At 44.1% G+C, this 24108-nt stretch overlaps 1 protein-coding gene across 4 annotated transcripts in view; it reads left to right on the forward strand.

The window, feature by feature from the left end:
• The window catches only part of CCDC57 (coiled-coil domain containing 57), a 130267-nt gene extending 109160 nt beyond the window's left edge, over positions 1–21107 (forward strand). For 3 of the 4 annotated variants that reach the window (XM_043528986.1, XM_037914593.2, XM_043528988.1), the window contains one exon: positions 18173–21107. In XM_043528986.1, coding sequence (XP_043384921.1) covers positions 18173–18393 — 221 coding nt within the window. In that variant the 3' untranslated portion in view covers positions 18394–21107. The remainder of the gene's footprint in view (positions 1–18172) is intronic. The other variant, XM_043528985.1, reaches the window with a different exon arrangement.
• The last annotated feature ends 3001 nt before the right edge of the window (positions 21108–24108 follow it).

Consider the following 24108-nt stretch of genomic DNA (forward strand, 5'->3'; position numbering starts at 1 on the left):
CCTCTCACCTTTTCTCCTGCCTGCCTGTTATGTCTCTTGTACCCTCCTTCCTCCAGCACAGCACTCCACCATCTCTGTGCATCTAGAGCAGAAAGAATACAGATGCACCAGCAGCAGACACAATTTTCTACACTCTGAGTCCTAGTAGTGCCCCCCCAGTCTGGCACCTGAGGCGGCTGCCTCAGTTTGCCTCATGGTAAGGCAAGCCCTGCTGCACAGCCTCTACTCCCCACGGATCCAGGAGATCCAACACCTCTTGTGTGCTCCAGGAGCATGTCTGCAAGGTGTAGCCGCCATGGTCAGCTGGACAGTTGCGCACAACAATGGAGAGCTGCTAGCTGGGCAACTGGGAAAAGGAATTTCAAAAATTCACAGGGCTTTAAAGGGGAGGAGCTCCTTCCTGTTCACCTGATTTCTGGGCAGCGGAGTTCACAGCAATGACCAGAGTGGTCACTGTAAGGCATTGGAGCTCCTGGACGCCAGTAACAGTCGATGTAAGAGAGACAGTGTCTACAGTGACACTGTTGACCTAATTACATCGACCCTGATTCTACGCCGCTCAGGAAGGTGCTATTATTAAGTTGGTGTAGTGGGGCAGTTATATCGGCAGGAGCAAAATTTAAATGTAGACACATCCACACCTAGGTCGACGTGAGCTGCCTTCCATTGACCTAACTGTGTAGTGTAGACCAGGCCTCCAACTTCAGGCATGCGGCAGCAGCCTATCCCTGAGCAGAGCCCGAGACAGATGACCCCCAGGCTCCCCAACCCTGCCAGAACTGCAGATCAGTCTGCACAACAGCAGTACCTAGCCAGGAACTGTCCTGCTGCCTTGCAGCATAACAGACTCTCTAGTCTCCCAGCCTGCTCTTGATCTGGTTCTTGATCCTTCCTGAGCTCTATTACTGACCTGCTCCAGCCTTGGCCTTGCCCTGCTCTGACCTAGCTCCAGCCCTGTTACTGGCCTACTCCAGCCCTGCCTCCACCTTGACCATCGGGGACTCTGACTACTCATCCTTGACCTAAACCTGGACTTGAGCTATAGTACTGATTTGGCTTGTCTACGGACTCTGATATCAGTTCTGACTCCAGCCTGTCCCTGGACTCTGGTTCCAATGCTGCCCTCGGCCCAGTCCCAACCCTATGTCTGGCTTCAACCTCTGCTCCAACCACTAGGCATGACTCCTGGGACCCAGTGCTTAACACCCAGGCTCTGAGACCCAACCCTCTTCCCAGGTCTCAGAGCTTCAGGCTCCAGCCCAAGCAAGAATGTTTACACTGCTATTTAAATGCAGACACATCCACACCTGTAGAGTCAATTGACCCTAGCTCTGAGACTTTCTTCTCACAGGTTTGTTTTGCTGTGTAGACCTACCCTCTGGCCACAAGGGCTAATGCTTGGCTATATACAGGGAAATCACTAGTAGGAGTAGGGAGTTTATCTTACCTTTATATTTGGCACTGGTGTGACTGCTGCTGGAATACTGTGTTTTGGTATTCACTAATCAAGGATGTTGATTGTGACCTAGTGGTGCTTGGGGCAGCCCTCACTGGAAATGCCAAGGTCAAGGCAGGCTGCAAAAGGGAGAGCAGATACTCTCAAGACTGGTGGGTAACACTGAAGTTAAACTCCCCAACCAGTCACAAACTGCGCTTCTGATCCCCCACACTGGTTATCAAGAAGCAAAAAAAAGAAATCAGACAGCCCCCTTTATTGCATTCTAGTCTCTGGCTCCCAATCAGCACCTAGGTCCAGTACAGTGAGAAGTTGTTTTAAACTCTGCTAACATATACAAAATGTTCTTCTGACCCCAAAGGGTCAGCCACGTCACCAGGTCAGTATAGGTTTGGATTTTACCCAAAATACCATGCTGCCAGCCAATCCTTTAGTGTCTAAAACTAAAGGTTTATTATAAAGAAAAAAGAACAAGAAGAAAGATGTTAAATGGTAAAACAGTCACATACATACAAAGACTTCAGAGTCCATATATCAGGTTCCTAGCAGTATTGGTGAATTTGCTGGCTTGAAAGTCCCTCTGGAACACATCCACAGCTTGGATGGGTCATTCAGTCCTTTGTTCAGAGTTTCAGTTTGTAGCAAAGTTCCTTCAGAGGTAAGAAGCAGGATTGAAGACAAAATGCAGAAGATGCAGCTGCCTTTTATAGTCTTTTGCCATGCGGCCTGTGCTTCCTTTGTTTCAAACACAAGCTGCCCAACACGTGGCTTGGAAGCCTTAGAGTTCTCTCCATAGGCATGCCCCTGCGTGCCTTGCTGAGTCACAAGGTGTATCCCTTGCCTTCTCTCAATGGGTCAGTTGTATAGCTGATGGTCCTTAATGGGCCATCAAGCAGGCTAGGCAGTGCTGAAACTGTCTGGGGGTGTCACCCAGAAGCATAGCACAAGTTTTGAAATACAGACATACATACATATCTATAACCCATAATACAAAAGTGATATAAACATATAAACAAGATCATCATATTTGGCAAATTATAGCATTTTCACAGATATCTTACACGGCATATCTGGCATAACTCATTGCAGTTTTACCATATTGGTATTCATAATATCCTAAAGTGTCCCCCAGATTCCATACAGTGTCACATTGATAAATTGGAGAGGGTTCAGAGAAGAGTCACAAGAATGATTAAAGAAAGGACTTGAAAATATGTCTTTGTAGATACTGTACAGACTCAATCACAGTCTGTTTAGCTTAACATAGGGAAGGTTATGGGATAACTTGATCAGGTTTGTAAGTTCCTAAACAGGGAAAAAATATTTGATAGTGGGATCTTCAGTCTAGCAGACAAAGGCATAACAACATTCAGTGGCTGGAAGTTGAAGTTAGACAACATTCAGACTTGAAATAAAGCATAAATATTAAACTGTGAGGATAATTAAACATTGGTACCATTTACCCTGGGTTGTGGGGCCATCCCCATCATTGTGCATTTTAAAATCAAGGTTGAATGTTTTTCTAAAAGATCCTCTGTTCTTCAAATAGGAATTATTTGGGGAAAGGTCTATGGCCTGCGTTATACAGGAGTAAGACTAGGAGATGAGTGGTCCCTTCTGGTCTTGGAATCTATAAAAGCCATCTTTGATTGTCAGTAATATTGAATCTTCATTCATATACAATTCTGTACATCTGAAGCCTGGGAGCCTTTAGTAAGTTTAGATTTATTTGGGTATTAAGGGTGCCTGAATAATATGAAGTTGCGTGGACTCAGAAACTCAAGTCACTGCTAGTATATGATTGCATGGTTTTGTGTTTCTTTATTTTTTATTTTTTTGCTGGCTAGAAAATCATTTTTTCTTTTGTTTTGTGTAAGATGAGAGAGCCTAAGCAACACTTCTTGACCTGAAGCTGAGAATAAGTTGTGAAAACAGAATATTTCGACAAGCCTAGAATTTCAAATAAAATAGTATGTTATAATAAAAGTGTTTTTTGGGGGGAAGAGGGGTTTGAAGGAAGAGAAGTAAGACAGATGCTAAATGCAAAGGGTAAGGTACATAATTTATGTATGGTTTGTGCAAGAGGTTCCTGGCTGTGGCTGTTAACTCTGTCTGCCCACACTCTGTACTGCTTGGAGGTCCCTGAGCTAAAACAGGCTCAGAACTTGTTTTTTACACCTGGGAAAGGAAGTGGCAACTGACTTTGGGCTAAAGGAATACCAGGAAATCAAATTAATTAATCACCCAAAGGAACAAATATGGCAGCTGAGGATCTCTAAAATGCAGGGAAGTCTGTAACCCTAAACTGGCAGCTGGGGGAGGGCCTGAATGGAATAGGAGCAGCTAAGTTTGGCATTATGTTTGAGTATGCATCGTGTGTTAAAGAGCAAAAGAACTGGAGATGCTTGGAACTTAAATCACTTTTCTGTTGCAATATTTGAACTTAGATATAGAAAACTAAAGAGCCACTTTTACCATAACCCCTTTTTTGCTGTTATTGGCTCAGCTGTCTGGCCAGAAATTCTACACTTTATGGGTCAGATGTTATCTTTTACTGTCTCATACTAGACAGAATTTCAACAGCTTTGACTTCAGACTGTTGGACTTTTAAGAGCTATCCCTGTAGGTAAAAAGCCAGCCATGGCAGGGATGTTGTGTTAAACTTTAACCAAGAGAGATTTCTACTTCTTTCTGGCTCTAGCCAGAAGAGGACTCACTATTTCTGATCTGTGTTAAGTAAAACTTTTCATCTTCAAAGTGCTTTACAAATATTAACTAATTAGCCCTGGTTATGCTTTCTACGCTTAAACGTTCTTCCAACCTGAACTGCAGTTATTCCTGGTGGCAAGTGATTCAATGTTTCTGCAGCAGTGCTAAACATACATTCAGGGCCAACATTTCAGCAGATTAAAAAGCCTCCTTTTTGAAGATTCAACTTGCATATACAAAACATCTACCCAGAATTCAACTGCAGGCACAAATCTCAGAATGTGGATGTGTAGCAAAGAGGCATGGCCTGCCTTGGAGATTGAATCATAGACTTTAAGGTCAGAAGGGACCATTATGATCGTCTAGTCTGACCTCCTGCACAACCCAGGCCACAGAATCTCACCCACCCATTCCTGTAACAAACCCCTAACCTATGTCTGAGCACTGAAGTCCTCAAATTGTGGTTTAAAGACTTCAAGGTGCAGAGAATCCTCCAGCAAGTGACCTGTGCCCCACACTGCAGAGGAAGGCGAAAAACCACCAGGGCCTCTGCCAATCTGCCCTGGAGGAAAATTCCTTCCCGACCCCAAATATGGCGATCAGCTAAACTCTGAGCATGTGGGCAAGACTGACACCCAGGAAATAATTCTCTGTAGTAACTCAGATCCCACCCCATCTAACATCTCATCACAGGCCATTGGGCATATCTACCGCTACTAGTCAAAGATCAATTAATTGCCCAAATTTGGCTATCCTATCATACCATCCCCTCCATAAACTTATCAAGCTTAGTCTTGAAGCCAGATATGTCTTTTTCCCCCACTGCTCCCCTTGGAAGGCTGTTCCAGAACTTCTCTCCTCTGAGGGTTAGAAACCTTCATCTAATTTCAAGTCTAAACTTCCTGCTGGCCAGTTTATATCCATTTGTTCTTGTGTCCACATTGGTACTGAGCTTAAATAATACCTCTCCCTCCCTGGTATTTATCCCTCTGATATATTTCATAGAATCATAGAATCATAGAATATCAGGGTTGGAAGGGACCCCAGAAGGTCATCTAGTCCAACCCCCTGCTCGAAGCAGGACCAATTCCCAGTTAAATCATCCCAGCCAGGGCTTTGTCAAGCCTGACCTTAAAAACCTCTAAGGAAGGAGATTCTACCACCTCCCTAGGTAACGCATTCCAGTGTTTCACCACCCTCTTAGTGAAAAAGTTTTTCCTAATATCCAATCTAAACCTCCCCCATTGCAACTTGAGACCATTACTCCTCGTTCTGTCATCTGCTACCATTGAGAACAGTCTAGAGCCATCCTCTTTGGAACCCCCTTTCAGGTAGTTGAAAGCAGCTATCAAATCCCCCCGCATTCTTCTCTTCCGCAGACTAAACAATCCCAGCTCCCTCAGCCTCTCCTCATAAGTCATGTGCTCTAGACCCCTAATCATTTTTGTTGCCCTTCACTGGACTCTCTCCAATTTATCCACATCCTTCTTGTAGTGTGGGGCCCAAAACTGGACACAGTACTCCAGATGAGGCCTCACCAGTGTCGAATAGAGGGGAACGATCACGTCCCTCGATCTGCTCGCTATGCCCCTACTTATACATCCCAAAATGCCATTGGCCTTGGCAACAAGGGCACACTGCTGACTCATATCCAGCTTCTTGTCCACTGTCACCCCTAGGTCCTTTTCCGCAGAACTGCTGCCTAGCCATTCGGTCCCTAGTCTGTAGCAGTGCATTGGATTCTTCCATCCTAAGTGTAGGACCCTGCACTTATCCTTATTGAACCTCATCAGATTTCTTTTGGCCCAAACCTCCAATTTGTCTAGGTCCTTCTGTATCCTATCCCTCCCCTCCAGCGTATCTACCACTCCTCCCAGTTTAGTATCATCCGCAAATTTGCTGAGAGTGCAATCCACACCATCCTCCAGATCATTTATGAAGATATTGAACAAAACCGGCCCCAGGACCGACCCCTGGGGCACTCCACTTGACACCGGCTGCCAACTAGACATGGAGCCATTGATCACTACCCGTTGAGCCCGACAATCTAGCCAGCTTTCTACCCACCTTATAGTGCATTCATCCAGCCCATACTTCCTTAACTTGCTGACAAGAATACTGTGGGAGACCGTGTCAAAAGCTTTGCTAAAGTCAAGAAACAATACATCCACTGCTTTCCCTTCATCCACAGAACCAGTAATCTCATCATAAAAGGCAATCATATCTCTCTTCAGCCTTCTTTTGGTTAGGCTAAACAAGCCAAGCTCTTTGAGTCTCCTTTCATAAGACAGGTTTTCCATTCCTTGGATCATCCTAGTAGCCCTTCTCTGTACCTGTTCCAGTTTGAATTCATCCTTCTTAAACATGGGAGACCAGAAGCGCACACAATATTCCAGATGAGGTCCCACCAGTGCCTTGTATAACGGTACTAACACCTCCTTCTCCCTACTGGAAATACCTCGCCTGATGCATCCCAAGACTGCATTAGCTTTTTTCACAGCCATATCACATTGGCGGCTCATAGTCATCCTGTGATCAACCAATACTCTGAGGTCCTTCTCCTCCTCTGTTACTTCCAAGTGATGTGTCCCCAGTTTATAACAAAAATTCTTGTTATTAATCCCTGAATGCATGACCTTGCACTTTTCACTGTTAAATTTCATCCTATTACTATTACTCCAGTTTACAAGGTCATCCAGATCTTTCTATATGATATCCTGGTCCTTCTCTGCATTGGCAATACTTCCCAGCTTTGTGTTATCTGCAAACTTTATGTGCCATGGTCAGTAATAAAAAGATTAAATAAGATTGGTCCCAAAATCGATCCCTGAGGAACTCCACTAGTAACCTCCCTACAGCCTGACAGTTCACCTTTCAATGTGACCTGTTGTAGTCTCCTCTTTAACCAGTTCCTTATCCACCTTTCAATTTTCATATTGATCCCCATCTTTTCCAATTTAGCTAAATGACAGTGAGGGAGGGCCAGATGCCCCCTGGTGGGCAGAACAAGGAAGGCCATGCTCACCACACTGGAAGCAGTGGGGTGGGACAGGAACAGGAAGTATAAAAAGCAGGCCCTGTACTTGCTCAGTTGCGAGGCAGCTGCCAAAGGAGGTGGATGCATTCTCCCCCCTTTTCAGGCCAAGGGGCCTGTGCTTGTCTGTCTACCACCAGAGCCAGGACGACAGATTGTACCTGGGTTCCTAACCCCTGGCCAGAACCCCCTAGACTGTTTGCTGGGTGCTTGCCCCTGCCTGAGAGCTGGAACCCAAGACTGTGTTTGGTACCCTGCCCCGCTGAGGGCTTGGGTTCCCAAGACTATACCTGAGGGTTGGGCTTTAGACTGTTTGGCGCGCTTGCCCTGCCTGAGGGCTTGGGTTCCTGAACCACTCATTGCTCTACCCTGCTGGAGGGATCGAGCACTGAGACTGCTAACTTCCCCGTTATCTTAGACTGTCCTACAAGGGTGTAACAGCAAAGAGGTGTGGCCTCCCTCAGAGAGTGACAGTGAGGGAGGGCCACATGTCAACAAGGTACAAATCAGATGTAGGGTAAAATTTTCAAAAGAACCCAAGTGACTCAGGAGCTTATGAACCATTTTCAAAAGTGATTTAGGCACTTGGCCAAAGTCCCATTGACTTTCAATGAGACTCAGGCTCTTAAGAGTCTGAGGGCTTGTCTACATTACCCACAGGATCGACGGGCAGTGATCGATCCAGCGAGGGTCGATTTATCGTGTCTAGTCTACATGCGATAAATTGACCACTGAGCGCTCTCCAGTCGACTCCAGTACTCCACCGGAGCAAGAGGTGCAGGCGGAGTCTACAGGGGAGCATCAGCTATCGACTCACCACAGTGAAGACACCCCAGTGAGTAGATCTAAATACAGTAACTCCTCACTTAATAAGAAAAGGAGTACTTGTGGCACCTTAGAGACTAACAAATTTATTTGAGCATAAGCTTTCATGAGCTACAGCTCACTTCATCGGATGCATTCAGTGGAAAATACAGTGGGGAGATTTATATACACAGAGAACATGAAACAATGTTGTAGTTATGTTCCTGAAAAATGCAACTTTAAGCAAAACGATGTTAAGCGAATCCAGTTTCCCCATAAGAATTAATGTAAATGGGGGGGTTAGGTTCCAGGGGAAAAAAATTGTTTGCCAGACAAAAGACTATATTATATATATGTGTGTGTGTGTGTGTGTGTGTGTATGCACACACACACAGTATAAGTTTTAAACAAACAATTTAATACTGTACACAGCGATAAGGATTGTGAAGCTTGGTTGAGGCGGTGAAGTCAGAGTGTGGGATATTTCCCAGGGAATGCCTTACTGCTAAATGATGAACTAGCAATTGGCTGAGCCCTCAAGGGTTAACTCGTTGTTAATGTAGCCTCACACTGTACAAGGCAGTACTAATGGAGGGAGAGGAGACAGCATGGCAGACAGAGACACAATCCGTGTGTCTGTGAGAGGGAGAGAGATGCACATTCCCCCTTTAAGTACGCTGACCCCACTCTTAAGTACACTGCCTTGTTAAGTTAATCAGCAAGCTGAGACCACAGCTGCTGCCAGGAAGCTCCCTCATCCTGAGCCCTGTCGTGTGTGTCCCCCCTGCTCTATAGAAGATGGGGTAAGTGGGGTGCAGGAGCAGGGGGGAGGGAGACACCCTGACATTAGCCCTCCTCCGGCCCCCGCCCCTGCACAGCAAGCAGGAGGCTCGGGGAGCAGCTTCAAGGCAGAGGGCAGAAGCAGCACATGGCAGTGGGGGGAGGGACAGCAATTGATAGCCTGCTGGGCAGCTGCCGCACAGGGAACTTAGGGGAGCGGGGAGCTGATGGGGGGCTGCCGGTCCACCCTGGTTCAAAGCCCCCACCAGCTAGCTGCAACGGGCTGCTCTTCCTGCAAGCAGTGGACAAAGCAGGCAGCTGCCAAAAGACATTATAAGGGAGCACTGCACAACTTTAAACGAGCATGTTCCCTAATAGATCAGCAACGTAACAACGAAACAGCGTTAACTGGGATGACTTTAAGTAAGGAAAGGAGTACTTGTGGCACCTTAGAGACTAACAAATTTATTTTAGCATAAGCTTTCGTTTTTCCACTGCATGCATCCAATGATGTGAGCTGTAGCTCACGAAAGCTTATGCTCAAATAAATTTGTTAGTTTCTAAGGTGCCACAAGTGCTCCTTTTCTTTTTGCGGATACAGACTAACACGGCTGCTACGCTGAAACCTTTAAGTGAGGAGTTACTGTACATCGATTTCAGCTACCTTATTCACGTAGCTGAAGTTGTGTAACTTAGATCAATCCTCCGCCCCCCACCACCACCCCAGTGTAGACCAGGCCTAAATCACTTTTGAAATTGGGCCTTGAACTCCTAAGTCATTTTGGTGCTTTTGAAAGTTTTAATTGCCCAGCCTTTCTGAAAATTTACCACACATAACATATCTTCCTGGTAGTTGTATCAAAGGCCTTTCAGAGCTTGATACAGTACCAGGCAGAATCTGGCATATGGAGCTTTTCCTATCCTTACTCCACTGCCCTCGAGTAAACATTTTTGCTTTAAATAGCATATATCAATTAATGCAGACACTTTAACTGTGTTCAAAACCCACTTTTGGGAATGGGCATGTAGGATTTTAAGACTGGAGGCATTCAGATTACTCCATCCCCTGCACGAAGGCAGGACAAAGTATACCTATACCAGCCCTATTACGTGCTTGTGCAACCTGTTCTTAAAAATCTCCAGTGACGGGTATTCCACAGCCTCCCTGGGTAACCTGTTCCAGTGCTTGACTATCCTTATAGTTAAAAAGTTTTTCCTAATATCTAATCAAAATCTCCCATACTGCAGCCTAACCTGATTACTCTTTGTCCTACCCTCAGTGGACAAGGAAATCAAGTGATCATTGTCCTCTTTATAACAGCCCTTAATATATGACTGTTATCAGGTCTCCCCTTAGTCTGTTTTTCTCAAGATTAAATATACCCAGGTCTTTCAATGTTTCCTCATGGGTAATGTTTTCTCGACCTTTTATTTTTATTGCTCTCCTCTGGACTCTCTCTAATATGTACACATCTTTCTTAAAGTGTGGTGCCCCAAAATGGACACAGGACTCCAGCTGAGGCCTAACCAGTGCTGAACAGAGCAGAATTACCACCTGCGCCTTACGTATGACAGCTCTGTTAATACATTCCAGAACTATATTAGCATTTTTTGCAGTTGCTTCATACTGTGTAGTAATTTCATCGAGACCACATTTCCCTGCTTTACTTATGAGAATGTCCTGTGGGGCTGTGTCAAAAGCCTGGCTGAGACCAAGACACATCACGTCTGCTTCTTCCTCATCCACTAGGCCAGTAACCCTGTCAAAGAGGGAAATTAGGTTGGTCTGGCATGATCTGCTCTTGACAAATCTATGTTGGCAGTTACTTATCACCTGATCATCTACTAGGTGCTTACAAATGGATTGTTTTAATCATTTGTTCCAGTATCTTTCCAATGTCAAAATTAGACGAACTGGTCTATAAATCCCCAGGTCCTCTTTTTTCCACCCATTTGTAAAGATAGATAAAATGTTTGCCCTTCTCCAGTCTTCTGAGGCCTCACCCGCACCGTCCTCCATGGGTTCTTGAACATAACTGCTAACGGTTCTGAAATGTTCAGCTAGATCCTGAAATACTCTAGAATCATAGGGTTAGAAGGGACCGCAAAGAAGGGACTTGCCAAGATGGAAGATCTGTTGTGTTTAAACCATCCAAGGCAGATGGCTATCAAGCCTCTTTTTGAAAACCTCCAGTGAAGGAGCTTCCATAACCTCCTGAGGCAGTCTGTTCCATTGTTCCAGTGTTCTCCCAGTTAGGAAGTTTTTCCTGAGATTTAATCTAAATCTCCTATGCTGTAGTTTGAACCCATTGTTTCTTGTCCTGCTCTCTGTGGCAAAAGAGAACAACTTTTCTCCATCTTTTTTATGGCAGCCTTTCAAATATCTGAAGACAATTTATTATATCCCCCTTAATCTCCTCTTTTCTGAACTAAACATAGCCAGTTCCTTCAGCCTTTGTTCATATGGCTGCATTCCATCCCTTTGATCATCTTTGTCACTCGCCTCCAGATCCTTTCTTTACACTATGCATCCAATGAAGTGAGCTGTAGCTCATGAAAGCTCATGCTCAAATAAATTGGTTAGTATCTAAGGTGCCACAAGTACTCCTTTTCTTTTTGCGAATACAGACTAACACGGCTGTTACTCTGAAACCTTTCTATACACTGTTGACCAAAACTGGACACAGTACTCCAGCTGAGGCCTAACCAGCGCCGAATAGAGTGGTACTATCACCACCCGTGACTTGCATGCTATGCCTCTGCTAATGCAAGCTAAAATTGCGTTTGCTTTTTTTGCAACAACATCGCATTGCTGACTCATGTTGACGTTACAATCTACCACAACTCCCAGATCCTTCTCAGCAATGCTGCTGCCAAGCCAGTTTTCCCCCATTCTATATTTGTGCATCTGTGATGCACAGGCCCTGATGACTTATATAATTTATCTAAGGCTTTGTCTACACTGGAAACTGAACGACAAAACTTTTGTCGTTCAGAGGTGTGAAAAAAACACCCCCCCAAATGACAAAGTTTTGCCGAGCAAAATCACCAGTGTGAACAGCGCTTTTTCAGCAGGAGAGCTCTCCTGCCAACAAAGCTACTGCTTCTCGTTGGAGTTGGAAGTTTTTTGTCGGCAGGAGAAGCTTGGGACTACTTCTTCGAGTGCGCTCCCTGTGGGTGCTCCACTTCAAGTATCGGTGTGTCCTGGTGCTGTTGACCGGAGATTTATAGTAGCAGTGTCCACCCAGGTCGCGCGTGTGCAGGAGGTGTCTTGCGGTACTGCATGTAGCACATGCACAACCCAAGTTCCTTCTCAACTGTGCTCGGCTAAAGATGCAGCTCTGGGGCAGTGTTAGCACTCTTCCCTAAAACCATTAGAAAAATATTTTGAATAGCTAGTTAGTTAGATAGAAAGTTATAGTTAGTGTTAGTTTTATTCTAATAAAAATTTTGGTTTTATTTCTTTAGCTACCTCCCCACGGGGTCGGTTAGCCATTAAGATGCCTGGCTCCCCAGGCTTCAAACACTGCGGTTCCTGCTACAAAGCTATGTCCATTTCAGACAGACACTCATTGTGCGTATGCTATCTGGATGAGATGCATATCCCCCAAAAATGTGCCCACTGCATCAATTTGAAAGCCAGAGCCCGACATGACCAGGATCTCAGGCTAAAAATTATTTTAATGGAGAAATCCCTACAACCCGACTCGGACAAGCAGACTGCCTCTCCGGGCACTCCTCCAACTGAAAAAGGAGACGTACGCTCTAAAAGACCAAAAAAGAGGGCTCAGACTTCTCCTCAGAGAGCACCACAAAAACAACGGCAGTCTCCTGCCAGATCACTACCCCCGATGCCGACATATGCTCAGGTGAGCACCTACAATGTTCTGGGGACCTCCAGCACCGCTGAGGCCCGAGCGAAGGAGACGGAATCGAGGCACAGACAAAGACATGCCTCCTCCATGGCACCGAATTCACCCATAAAGGACTCTGCACCGAGTGTTACATCAGACACCATGCCTCCACTGCTGGTACTGACAATGCAGTCGGCCCTAGTGGGGAAAACCAAGTTGGCACAGACCAAACAGTCACAGCATTGGTCGGCACTGACGCTGGCGAGAGTGGAACTGACAGTCCAGACATTGGCACTGACACAGTCTCTGCTGCACCCGAGAGATTTGATGATATCGTCGGCACTGCATTCCCTGATACTCAGTACTGAGGGCTCCCCTTCAGGCTATAGAGGAGATCACGATATTGACATTTTTCTAGCAAAGATTATGATGAGATGCAGAAACAAAGCACCTTCTCATCACACCATTCCTCACCGAAAGCACATCGACCATCTTGGAGCCTTATGGGGCCAACATACCTCCAGATGGCTCAACCATGGTGCAGACCACCATGGATGTACATTTCAATGGCCTTCCCAATACAATGGGCATCTTACCGGGCCTCACACAGCGCATGGAGGCAAACTGAAGTCTCACTCTGCGTCTCTCACACCGCAACCCACGGAGGCTCAGGACATAGGGGATGACATGGAAACAGGCGCAGACCAGGAAACTACGTCTCCTGCACACAATTCTTCCTCCTCCGCAGATGAGGCTATTATACCTCCACCACCAAGTTCGGCAGATGATTTCAAGCAGTTTCAATAACTGTTTAAACGGGTTGCTCACAGCCAGGACATCCCGTTAGAGGAAGTGCAGACAAACCAGCACAAGCTGGTACAAATACTACAATCATCATCTACCTCCAAGATCGCTCTTCCTATCAATTATGCCATCTTGGAACCAGCAGAGACAGTCTGGCAGACACCAGCCTCAATTCCGTCAATGTGCAAAAGGGTGGATAGAAAGTAGTATGTCCCTTCCAAAGGGGCAGACTCTCTCTTTGCACATCTGCCCCCCAACTCCTTAGTGGTCGATGCTGCAAACCAACGTGGCAAGCAAACCCAGTTCAAATCGACACCACAGGAGAAAGAACACAAGAGACTCAACCTGTTTGGGCGTAAAGTTTATTCTTCAGACACCCTACAATTGAGAATCGCCAATTATTCCGCATTGTTGGCAAAATATGACTATGATAACTACAGGAAACTTAGCTCTTTCACAGCAGAGCTCCCCGAGGAGAAACAGTCACAATTTCGAGCCATCATCAGTTAGGTTCAACTCATAGCCAAAGCAGCCCTACAAGTGTTTCTAGACATCATGGACACGGCAGCCAGGGCCACGGCCCTAGTGATGCGCCAGGCATCCTGGCTACAGGCCTCGGGCATACCTAGGGAACTGCAAACGCAGATAGAAGACTTACCTTTTGATCAAGAAAATCTGTTGCACTAAAATAGCTTGAGCCCTTCCTGGAGGGATACACCCAATGAATAATGATGGGAAACTCTACTTCCACTACTCAACCTTTCGTTGTAGAGTCCCACAAGATCACTTCTCTCTCTAGTTCTATTCCATATATATATGCAGCCATTAGGACAGACAACATGGACTCCAGTTCCAGCAACATGTAGATAACATATCAGCACATTCAACCATACCACTACCACTGAGATGGCCCAGTGCTTGGACAAGATCAGCTAATGGATGAAGAACAGCTGTTTGAAGCTGAACCTGAGCAAGACAGAGGTGATGCTGGTGGGCTGATGCATTTTGAAGAGTTTACAACCATTGTGCAATTTCTTTTGGTTGAATTTCTTCTGGTTGAAGCCACACATCCATAATTGGTCAGTTCAGTCCATAATTTATCAGTGCTCCTGGATTCCTCATTGATGCTAAGATCTCACATAGCAGCATATGCAAGTAATGCTTTTTACTTCTTCTGTTGGCTAGGAGACTCCATCCTGTCCTGGAAGATGATAACATGGCCTCAGTTATTCATGCTTTTGTCACCTCCCATCTGAACTACAGCAATGCAGTATACCTGGGCATTAAACCTTCCCTGCTGAGGAAATGCCAACTAGCATAGAACACTGCAGAGCATCTCCTCAGCAACACTGGCTACTGCACACACATCACACCTGTCCTCCACTGTCTATGTTGGCTTCCCATAGAATATTGAATCAAGTTTAAAGTCTAAATTCTTATCATCAAGGCACTCAATGGCCAGGGCCCAGAGTATCTAAAAGATTGCCTAAAGTTCCAAGGTACAGACCATGGTCAACAACTCTGCTTCTCTGGCACTATGGAACATTCTACAATATAGGTAAAGCTCATCCATGCAGAAGACAGAAGTTTCTCAGGGGCTGATTTAAGACTATGAAATTAATCTCTCACCAGGAACTAAGGATCATCACAACTTCACCATTTTTTGCTCCCAGTGCCAGGTGTGTTTCTTTGACCTTACCTTCTCTAACAAACACATAGAAATATGTATATTTAAAAAAACAAAAAACCCCCATCAAAACAAAAAATTCCACTGTACACCCATATCCCCCTTATGAGAAATGAGAATGAGAGAATGAGAAAACAAACACCTGACAGATATTAATCACATTGCTTCATGGATGACTGTGAGGCGCGCAGATACCATAGTGATGAGCACATTATAAGGACTTACATAGAATATAAGAAGCAGAGGACCCAGTGAGACAGTCCTAGGGGAGCCCTTCTTGTACTTCATCCCCTGATAAAGCTGTCTTGACTGCTCCCTTGTTTTCTCTAAGTAACATCAGAATCTTTTCAAAATTTGGTGGGTAGAAGAGCTACAGTTGTTATTTCTGTAGTATCTTTGCCCAGAGAGTCTCACAAAAATAGAAATCCTGGACCTCCCGGTTAAAAAACCAAACAAACCACAACCCTTCCCTCTGCTCCTGACAGGTATAATAATACCATAGGCAATAACCTGAGTTGAAAGGGTGCGGTTCATTATAAGTGGTCACTCAAACCCTAAGTGTTTTACCAGGTGAGAGCCTTCCATACACATACTTGTTTGCTACATATTAGAACAACCAGGGGCTAAAATTCTGCTTCAAAGTGGGCAAGGACATGCAGTGTGTATCATGTCTTTCTGATACATAGAAGGAAAGTGCTCCTTTACACCTTTCCTCCATTTCCTCTCATCCCCATAGTGCTGAGGAGGATTCAACAGGTCTGAGCCTGTGCATGACAGACCTAGTTCTTGGAACTTCTATGCCCGTGTAAAGATTATCCATTCAGTCTTTGTCCTTCCCTGAGTTCAGATCAGTCATCCCAGCAGGATGGGGTATTTGGACCTCAAGTCATTTTACTTGACAGCATAACTGCTAGGTTTTTAGGTCAGGATGTCCTTAATGCTTGTCTCAGGAGAACAAGGCAGCCTTCCTAGACTCCATCCACCAGGAAATATTATGCGGTCATACAGAAAACTTGTTTAAAAGTTTTGCTCAAGGTAGAAGCGTTTATTTGGTATCATCCCAATTTCAGTTACCTTAGACTTTCTTCTATCTCTCTGTTGTGGTCAAAGGTATTGTTGACAACTGCAAAGGTTTATTTTAGTCTACTATGTCCCTGCAAAACAGACGCCTCTTGATGCAGTAATTTTTAAAGGGGTTCACAGATATGTACCCTCCCATCAAGAAACTACTCATCCTTTGGATTTGAGTTTGATGTTAAACTAGTTAATGGAAATACTCTTTGAGCCCTTGGGAGCTTTCTCCTTGTATCATCTCTTACTGAAGGAATCATTCCTGGTGGTGATTTCCTCCTCATCAGAGTTCCAGGTCTTGCTGGCTAATTCTATCCTTTTCCACAATGTTAAACAGTATTTAGGTCTCAACTCCAATAGCTAACCACACTTGTGTCTTGAGTCTCATATCATATAAGTTAACATCACTATATGTGCTTTTCCCAAAGACCCAGAGCCATGCTGGGGAGTGAGGTGGCACACCCTGAATGTCAAAACAGTAGTTGGACAGAATAGTGACTCTTGTTCACATACTGAATGGACTCCCCTCTATTACACAGCCCAAAATTAAATAGGTTTAGGACATGGAGAGGAACTGAGGGTCAAATAGATGGGGCAAAGAATTTAAACCAATCAGTCAATAGAGTGCAGGGCCCAATGGACATCTACATGCCCCCTAACTTTTTGTCTGTTACTCAAAACTGGTTACATAGCCAGGCATGCAACACCTACTGTGCAGCTCTATGAAGGCAATATAATAAATGGTCAGTTGTCAGAATGGAAAGAGGTAAATAGTGGTGTCCCCCAGGGGTCTGTTCTGGGACCAGTCCTATTCAACATATTCATAAATGATTTGGAAAAAGGGGTAAATAGTGAGGTGGCAAAATTTGCAGATGATACAAAATTACTAAAGATAGTTAAGACTGAGGCAGACTGCGAAGAGCTACAAAAGGGTCTCTCAAAACTGGGTAACTGGGCAACAAAATGGCAGATGAAATTTAATGTTGATAAATGCAAAGTAACGCACATTGGAAAGCATAATCCCAACTATACATATAAAATGATGGGGTTAGCTGTTACCACTCAAGAAAGAGATCTTGGAGTCATTGTGGATAGTTCTCTGAAAACTTCCACTCAATGTGCAGCGGCAGTCAAAAAAGCTAACAGAATGCTGGGAATAATTAAGAAAGGGATAGATAATAGGACAGAAAATATCATGTTGCCTCCCTATAAATCCATGGTATGCCCACATCTTGAATAGTGTGTGCAGATGTGGTCGCCCCGTCTCAAAAAAGATATATTGGAATTGGAAAAGGTTCAGAAAAGGGCAACAAAAATGATTAGGGGTATGGAACGGCTTCCGTATGAGGAGAGATTAGTAAGACTGGGACTTTTCAGCTTGGAAAAGAGACGGCTAAGGGGAGATATGAGTGAGGTCTATAAAATCATGACAGGTGTAGAGAAAGTAGATAAGGAAGTGTTGTTTACTACTTCTCATAACACAAGAACTAGGGGTCACCAAAGGAAATTAATAGACAGCGAGTTTAAAACAAATAGTGCACACACAACACACAGTCAACCTGTGGAACTCCTTGCCAGAGGATGTTTGATGTCCAAGACCATAACAGGGTTGAAAAAAGAATTAGATAAATTCATGGAGGATAGGTCCATCAATAGCTATTAGCTAGGGTGGGCAGGAATGGTGTCCCTAGCCTCTGTTTGCCAGAAGCTGGGAATGAGTGACAGGGGATGGATCACTTGATGATTACCTGTTCTGTTCATTCCCTCTGGGGCACCTGGCACTGACCACTGTCAGAAGACAGGATACTGACCTAGATGGATCTTTGATCTGACCCAGTAGGGCCATTCTTATGTTCTATTTTGAGAACAAAAGGTACTGACAGTAAATAACTCCGTTTTCCTCAACTCTTCAGTCTTACTCATAATTGCAAACGGAAGAACAAATAAATTCTCTCCTTTTCTTTGTGCAATAGAGTTCAAAGCTACCCACACAGCCAAGAAGTTTGAAGAGTCTCAGCAAAATATTGAAACTGGGGATCAAAAAAGAGCACCAGCTGCTGACTTAACAGTCAAAGGAACCAACTTTGAAGTTCAACCAAAGTTAATAGCCAACAAATCATCTCAGACTCACCCCAGAAAGTCAAAAATCTCCCACCAGATGCAAAAAATCCGGAACTACAATGTTAAACATTGATTTCTTTGACAGTAAGTTTAGCTCTGTACAAACTCTGAGTACTGTAGTGGACTGCCCCTGCCCTAAAGAGCTTAGAGTCTAAATAGAGCAGACAGCCAGAGGGTGGGGGAAGGGGTAGAACTCACTAGCAGAATAAACAAGGTGATGGCAGCAAATGTGGGGTTAGTTCCACAGTTTAATTTTTATTGTTTATTTGTTCACTCACTTATTTTGGGTGGGTTTACTTAGGAGGAGTTAGCTAAGTGGAAACAGAAGGGAAGTGAGGGGGGCAGGACAGGGGAGAAGAGGATAAGAGAGGCAAGTGTGAAATGAAGCTCAGGTGAAGGAGCTATTGGGGAGAGGAGGGAGAGGGTTGGACAGCCAATCAGCACGTAACTGAGTAAGTACAATCAAAAGTGTGGATGGTTCTCTGAATGTCCAGAGGTCCTTGTTTTGGCACCTTCAGCCCCTTTGACTCCTCTCTGCACATCTCCTCCAGGGCACAGGGAAAGGGGTGGCACACCACTTGGGTACTAGTGCCCCCAAAGTGGGGTGTCTCCCCTACACAGTTCTGGGTTCAGAAAGGTGCTGAGGGAGGAATAGCTCCAGCTGGACCCTATTTTATTTGTTTGGCTTTATTAAATGTCAGTTTATCCACCTGCTTTCTGGAGGTTAGTATAGATTCCCAGCTACTAAAGATTTAAACTCTTGTGCCTTTAGGCAGAGCTTGCAATTTTAAGCAAAATTTTGTTGAGAAGCACTGGAGTGTGGGTTCGACAGGGGAAAATGTATCTCTGTGGGCTACCTTAGCATGCTATTTTCCTATGCTTACTAACACTGCACTCATTCTACATATTGTAACAATCAATTTACTGTAGCTGCTTAATATTCATTTTAAAGCCAGGGGTATAAAGAGATTGGCCCTGATTCTGCACTAGCTTGTACTTTCTGTAGTCATTTATGCTTGTGCAAAATGGGTGTAAAATGCTATAGAAACAGAATTTTCCATTCACTTACACTGGTGGTATTGATTGGCACAGGTGTAAGTGACATCACAAGTTTCAAGACTGTGAGAATCAGGCTGATTAACAATACTTATAATCTTTCATTGGATGAACTAAAAGCATTGTACAAATAACGCATCTTTACAACACGTTTCCAGCTGAAATTGCAGGAAAAATTTTATGTGAATTGTAATTTGACCAGACACCACTGTACTTATGAAAAATGTCATGACATTTGAATGATCATGAGTTCTCAGGATCGCTCTTTTGTTTCATTTTGAAAATGGCAAGATGGCACCTGCAACAGCATTGCAGGAAGATGTATATTGGTTTGGTACTAAGGCCCTGACTCTCCAAACACTTATTCAGGTGCTTAACTTTACTACTGTGAGTAGTCCTATTGAAAAGAATAGGATTACTCATGGTAGTAAAGTTAATAACGTGTGTGTTTGCAGGTTAAGAGCCTAAGATGGAAGAAAGATTTACTAAATCACCTGCACTTCTTCCTGCAGCACATTGGTGCTCCTTGAAGGCCTCCTGTCCAAATTCTGTCTCTAGACAACCCTGCTTAGGTTAAGATCTGAAAGGAACACAGTACAAAGTTGTACAGCATGGCTGTAGGCAGCTCAAGAATAACTTGAAAAAACTGTTCAATGTTCTGTTCAAAAATGTTTTGCTTTAACATATAGATAATACAAATGGTAATACAAATAATATGGTATTATAAATAATAAATAATAGTAATAAGTTGCATGCTTAGTAGCCATTATTTCATTGTGTTTTGATCATGTTGTACTGGATCTGAGGTGTCCTCTGTGCCCTTTCCCAGTTTATTTTGTTTGAAGGTCCCATCATCAGATTAAATACTTTTTACATTTTTCCTTCATGGACCAGAACAACATGATGCATTCCCCTCACCCAGAGCCTGCTGTGACTGCAGCTCAAAGCACAGTGGTTTCCAGCAAGCAGAGGAATTTTGGCCTGACATCATAGTTGCAGCCAACTGTTGCTATACAGTTTGCCTGAATTCAAAAGTTTTGAAATAATTATATAATATACATTCCAGCAACTTTGCGACTCTTATTTCCAATGGTTTCAATTTGAACATGAAGATTTAGAGCAGCTCGGTATGATGTGGCTCTGCATCCTGGTGAGAAGTGCAAGGCTGAAGCATTAATATGGTGATACCCTAATGAGGAAAGCAACATTCCCATTCAATGAATTGTTATAACAACATTCTGACATCTGGTTGACCCTTAGAAAATGCTTTTCCTACTTAACGGGTCTGTATGTCCTGTACACTGGGTGTTTAGCTCATGAGTTGCAGATTTCAAAAGTGGTTTTGGATTTTAAAATCTTTCACTTGGCATGCCTGTTTGTGCAGATCTCTTGCCTGGAAGGCAATTTTTGTTCATTCAGCTTTCCTGAGCAACTTCTGCTTTAGCAAACCGTAGATGGTGGCAAGAGATGTTTTTGTTTGATCCCTTCATTCCATTTTCTTCTTCTGATGGTAAGAGGCAGAATTTTATTTTATTGCAGTTCCCAGGAGCTGAGAATAACTCTTAAATTGGTGTTGACCCAGCAGGAATGGTACAAGAACAAACATACAAGTAGTATGACAGGTTTCAGAGTAACAGCCGTGTTAGTCTGTATTCGCAAAAAGAAAAGGAGTACTTGTGGCAACTTAGAGACTAACCAATTTATTTAAGCATAAGCTTTCGTGAGCTACAGCTCACTTCATCGGATGCATACTGTGGAAAATACAGAAGATGTTTTTATACACACAAACCATGAAAAAATGGGTGTTTATCACTACAAAAGGTTTTCTCTCCCCCCACCCCACTCTCCTGCTAGTAATAGCTTATCTAAAGTGATCACTCTCCTTACAATGTGTATGATAATCAAGGTGGGCCATTTCCAGCACAAATCCAGGTTTTCTCACCCCCCCCAACCCCCCCCCCCCCCCCCCCCCCCCCCCACACACACACAAACCCACTCTCCTGTTGGTAATAGCTTATCTAAAAGTGATCACTCTCCTTACAATGTGTATGATAATCAAGGTGGGTCATTTCCAGCACAAATCCAGGGTTTAACAAGAACATCTGAGGAACTGCGGGGGGGAGGAAAGGGTAGGAAAAAACAAGGGGAAATAGGTTGCCTTGCATAATGACTTAGCCACTCCCAGTCTCTATTCAAGCCTAAATTAATTGTATCCAATTTGCAAATGAATTCCAATTCAGCAGTCTCTCGCTGGAGTCTGGTTTTGAAGTTTTTCTGTTGTAATATCGCAACTTTCATGTCTGCAATCACGTGACCAGAGAGATTGAAGTGTTCTCCGACTGGTTTATGAATGTTATAATTCTTGACATGGGTCCAGATGATGAAAATGTCATCAATATAGCGCAAGTAGAGTAGGGGCGTTAGGGGACGAGAGCTGAGGAAGCGTTGTTCTAAGTCAGCCGTAAAAATGTTGGCATACTGTGGGGCCATGCAGGTACCCATAGCAGTGCCGCTGATTTGAAGGTATACATTGTCCCCAAATGTAAAATAGTTATGGGTAAGGACAAAGTCACAATGTTCAGCCACCAGGTTAGCCGTGACATTATCAGGGATAGTGTTCTTGACGGCTTGTAGTCCCTCTTTGTGTGGAATGTTGGTGTAGAGGGCTTCTACATCCATAGTGGCCAGGATGGTGTTATCAGGAAGATCACTGATGGATCTTCATCATCTGGACCCATGGAAAAGAAGCCCCTGAGGAATTCCACCATGATTTCAACAATTTCCATCCCACCATCAACCTCAGCCTGGTCCAGTCCACACAAGAGATCCACTTCCTGGACACTACAGTGCTAATAAACGATGGTCACATAAACACCACCCTATACCGGAAACCTACTGACCGCTATTCCTACCTACATGCCTCCAGCTTTCACCCTGACCACACCACATGATCCATTGTCTACAGCCAAGCTCTGCGATACAACCTCATTTGCTCCAACCCCTCAGACAGAGACAAACACCTACAAGATCTCTATCAAGCATTCTTACAACTACAGTACCCACCTGCGGAAGTGAAGAAACAGATTGATAGAGCCAGAAGAGTTCCCAGAAGTCACCTACTACAGGACAGGCCTAACAAAGAAAATAACAGAACGCCACTAGCCGTCACCTTCAGCACCCAACTAAAACCCCTCCAACGCATTATCAAGGATCTACAACCTATCCTGAAGGATGACCCAACACTCTCACAAATCTTGGGAGACAGGCCAGTCCTTGCCTACAGCCAGCCCCCCAAACTGAAGCGAATACTCACCAGCAACCACATACCACACAACAGAACCACTAACCCAGGAACCTATCCTTGCAACAAAGCCCGTTGCCAACTGTGCCCACATATCTATTCAGGGGACACCATCACAGGGCCTAATAACATCAGCCACACTATCAGAGGCTCGTTCACCTGCACATCTACCAATGTGATATATGCCATCATGTGCCAGCAATGCCCCTCTGCCATGTACATTGGTCAAACTGGACAGTCTCTACGTAAAAGAATAAATGGACACAAATCAGATGTCAAGAATTATAACATTCATAAACCAGTCGGAGAACACTTCAGTCTCTCTGGTCACACGATTACAGACATGAAAGTTGCGATATTACAACAGAAAAACTTCAAAACCAGACTCCAGCGAGAGACTGCTGAATTGGAATTCATTTGCAAATTGGATACAATTAACTTAGGCTTGAATAGAGACTGGGAGTGGCTAAGTCATTATGCAAGGTAACCTATTTCCCCTTGTTTTTTCCTACTACCCTCCCCCCCCCGTTCCTCAGACGTTCTTGTTAAACCCTGGATTTGTGCTGGAAATGGCCCACCTTGATTATCATACACATTGTAAGGAAAGTGATCACTTTAGATAAGCTATTACCAGCAGGAGAGTGGGGGTGGGGGGGGGGGGAGAAAACCTTTTGTAGTGATAAACACCCATTTTTTCATGGTTTGTGTGTATAAAAACATCTTCTGTATTTTCCACAGTATGCATCCGATGAAGTGAGCTGTAGCTCACGAAAGCTTATGCTCAAATAAATTGGTTAGTCTCTAAGGTGCCACAAGTACTCCTTTTCTTTATACAAGTAGTATGTACAACAGTATGTAAATAACTTGTACATGATGTATTGCTTGCACCCCATCATATGATAAGCCCCCATCTAGTAAAGAGGTATTTCTAAAAGCTGTGTTGAAGGTTTCTTTTTTATATATTTAGCACGTAATTACCATTATTGCAGTTTTTCTTTCAAGAACAAACAACTAAGACACACTTCAAACAACCCTTTTCAAAATAAAAGGCAAATGAAGAGAAGATTGATAAAGTGACACTGTGGACTCTACTGACCTACAGAACAGAAAGAAAATACTACAGAAAAGGATGGAAAAGACAATTCCATGTGAGTACAGGGGAATGAAAAAGGTAGAAGAAAAGCAAAGGTAAGTACTTGATTGTTACTAGCAAAGTACATAAAAAGGAAAGTACATAGCATCAGTGTTTGTACAGATGAGGATAAAGGTCCTGGCCACAGTAATTCCTATTCGAGCTGTGAATACACTGGACCTTTTCCACTAAAATTTTCCACCATTGATACCTTGTTGCATATCCACCTGTGTTGGCAATGTAGGAGATTTTAAAGAAAGAAGTGTAATGTAGACAAAGCCTAAAAGCCTGATCCTGTG

The sequence above is a fragment of the Chelonia mydas genome, chromosome 14 (genome assembly GCF_015237465.2).
Source record: "Chelonia mydas isolate rCheMyd1 chromosome 14, rCheMyd1.pri.v2, whole genome shotgun sequence".
NCBI classification, from domain to species: Eukaryota; Metazoa; Chordata; order Testudines; family Cheloniidae; genus Chelonia; species Chelonia mydas.